This window comes from Trachypithecus francoisi, unplaced genomic scaffold, assembly GCF_009764315.1.
Source record: "Trachypithecus francoisi isolate TF-2019V2 unplaced genomic scaffold, Tfra_2.0 Lachesis_group4, whole genome shotgun sequence".
In the NCBI taxonomy this organism is placed as follows: Eukaryota; Metazoa; Chordata; class Mammalia; order Primates; family Cercopithecidae; genus Trachypithecus; species Trachypithecus francoisi.
Window position 1 is genome coordinate 14,774,669 of NW_022681469.1, and position 2,895 is coordinate 14,777,563.

Sequence of the window (2,895 nt, forward strand, 5' to 3'; positions counted from 1 at the left end):
ACTATAATGATAAACTGAGGTTATCTCTATAAAGTACCTATCAATGTGCAGTGGATGGCACAGAGTAATTTATAATAATGCTAAATATTAACGTTATTATTAAAACCCTTTTTTCCATTGAATTGTCTCTGTGTGGGGCTTTCCATTCATCCCCAGCAGTGAAAAGTTGTGTGGTGGTACTTACTGACTTCCTCTAAGTGAAGAGCATTTGCTTATTCAGAGAGAATCATAGACAGTCCCCTAGAGGAGGTGAGAAGAGTAGAAACAAATGACCATCACAATCTCAGGGCAGGTTGGAAAGTGGATTCTGTTGTGTAATTGCTTCGTATTGCCAGCTGAATGTTTATGGATTCACTCTCTCTGACATCAAAAATTGTCAGACACTTTGTAGGATTTTATAAAAATCAATTTCCTTCCAAGCTGAAGTAGGCTTTTAGGTACATTTACTACTTAGAGAGGAAGTACAATTGAGGGGAAGCATCCAAATGAAGATGAAAGTGGACAGAGGTATCAATGAGTTCTGGAGTCTCTGCCTGTGGCTGTATTTTAAAAAAGTTTTTATAGATATGACTCTGTCTGGTAATAACTGCTATTCCACTACTACGGAGCATACCTGACTAAGTCACAGGTGGAGTGTCTGTTTTAAACTTCTGGACTCATGGCAGTGTACAAAACAAATCTTTCCCCAACATTCTCAACTCAATAAGCAGTTAAATTAAAAAATGTTAAGTATAACAAATGCATCAAAAACTAAATACTTCCCAGGCAGGAAAAAGGAATGCTTTGCAGAGTCGCTTGGTTCATTCAGTTTCAGATATAAAGAGTAGTGAACTTAGGTGGTATTTGGTACCAATATTGCAGGAGATGACTGAGGCTGGAGATTCAAATGTCACACCAGTTGGGAATGACTTTCCTTGCACAATGCTCTCCTCAGGGCACCCTTGACCTCTGCGTTCCTCAGGCTGTAAATCAGGGGATTCAGTGTTGGGTTGAAAAAACTGTAAAATAGAAAAAGTACCTTCTGCAGCTCCTCAGGGTGGCGGGACTTGGGGGCCATGTACATGATGATGGCACTGCCAAAGAAGAGCCCCACCACACAGAGGTGGGAGGAGCAGGTGGAGAAGGCCTTTCTGCGGCCCTCCCCAGACTGGATCCTCAGGATGGCCATCAGGATGCGTGAGTAGGAGACCAGCACCAGGCAGAGCGGCCCCACCAGAAAGAACACACAGGCTGCAAAGATGACCACCTGGTTGAGCCAGGTGTCAGCACAGGCCAGCCTGAGGACAGACAGGATTTCACAGAAGAAGTGGTTGATTTCATAAGGCCCACAGAAGGGCAGTCTCAGGATGAGAACCACATGGACCACAGCCAAGAGGGAGCCACATGTCCAAGAAGTGATGGCCAGGGTGATGCAGACTCTCCAGGTCATGATGACCTGGAGGGTGGCAGATGGCCACATAACGATCGTAAGACATCACCACCAGCAGGAGACATTCGCTATGTCCAAAAGTCAAACAGAGAAAGGTCTGCGTCATGCAGCCAGCAAAGGAGATGGGCTTGGCTGGATGCAGGAGGTTCACCGGCATCTGGGGCACCGTGTTGCAAGCATAAGCGATGTCTCGACGACAGCCAGGTGTGAGAGGAAGAAGTACATGGGGGTGTGGAGTCTGGAGTCCAGTGAGATGAGCTCCAGGATGGCCCCGTTCCCCAGCAGGGTGAAGACATAGAACAGGGAGAAGAGCCCAAAGAGGAGCATCTGAATCCTTGGGCCCAGGAGAAATCCAAATAGGAGGAACTCTGTGACCATTGTCTGATTTTCCCCCATTTCCCTGTGAAAAAGAAAAAGATCACTTAGGACCAGATTGTCAAAAACACCTAGAGATTATTTTATGAATTTAGCCATTTTTAAAAGATAAACTTTTAACATTCGTGATTTAGCTACACGTTAAGTTAATTACCAATTGTAAATATCCAGTGTTATAGAAGGCATTGTGTCACAAATGGTAGGATACATAGAGCCATTGACACATCATGGGAAGAAAGTGTCGTACCAAAAGTGGAAGTAAAATGACCATCTAATAAGGATTGTCTTGAAGCTGCACATATAAAAATTACTAAGAGATTCCTGAAGTGTAGAAATAATCAGTAATAGAAGAACTCCAAATATGGGAATCAGAGTGGTCCTAGAAAAAAAGATGATGTAATCCCAGTTTCTCAGTAGAAATATCAACTGTTTTGCTTTCAACATCTGAAATCCACCTTTGTATTCTGGAGCAGTTTATATAATAACAGAAGAAGCAGAAAGATAAAAAGCAACTTTAATGACATTGTGATTGTTTGGGTTCCTGAGAAGGAACTAATGGATATGCTACAAATGTGTTCTAATTGCAATCTTTATTTTACAATGAGTCATAAATAGGAACCGATAATTGACGATTTGACGGTTAATCTACTGATTGATGCACAGTTACTGATTTACCGAAAACTGGTTTTGAATAACAACTCATATAATTTGTAGAAATTAGATTTTTCAGGACTAGTTTGTATAAACATATCATTTAAAACATTCACAATGCCTGAATGTTATGTTTGCCACTGGGTTATGTATCATTTCTTTTTTGGTCTCTCCTTTCAATTTTGCCAACCCTTTGGTACATTTAATCCATTTCAGTTTAAGATGTTCTTTTTACCATGTAGAATAAAAGAAACTATGGAGAAAAAATTAAAATGAAGTGTCTTTCAAGAACACCAGAAATGACCATTCATAAAAAATTAGCTGTGTTTCAGCAACATAAGAATTGCTAAATACTTTACAGGTGTCTAATTAAAACTACTTTTTTGCAAAGAGCTAATTTAGTGACTTCATTATTTTGCGGATTATTATAGCAATAAAAT

General features: G+C 40.7%; 1 protein-coding gene across 1 annotated transcript; it reads right to left on the bottom strand.

Moving 5' to 3' along the window:
- Nucleotides 1-863: 863 nt before the first annotated feature.
- LOC117073628 (olfactory receptor 2A1/2A42) lies at nucleotides 864-1,825 on the bottom strand. The gene is given in 3 exon segments (XM_033194759.1): nucleotides 864-1,439; nucleotides 1,441-1,619; nucleotides 1,622-1,825. Coding segments are annotated over 3 exon segments (933 nt in total). The 3' UTR covers nucleotides 864-889.
- Between the last annotated feature and the right edge of the window lie 1,070 nt (nucleotides 1,826-2,895).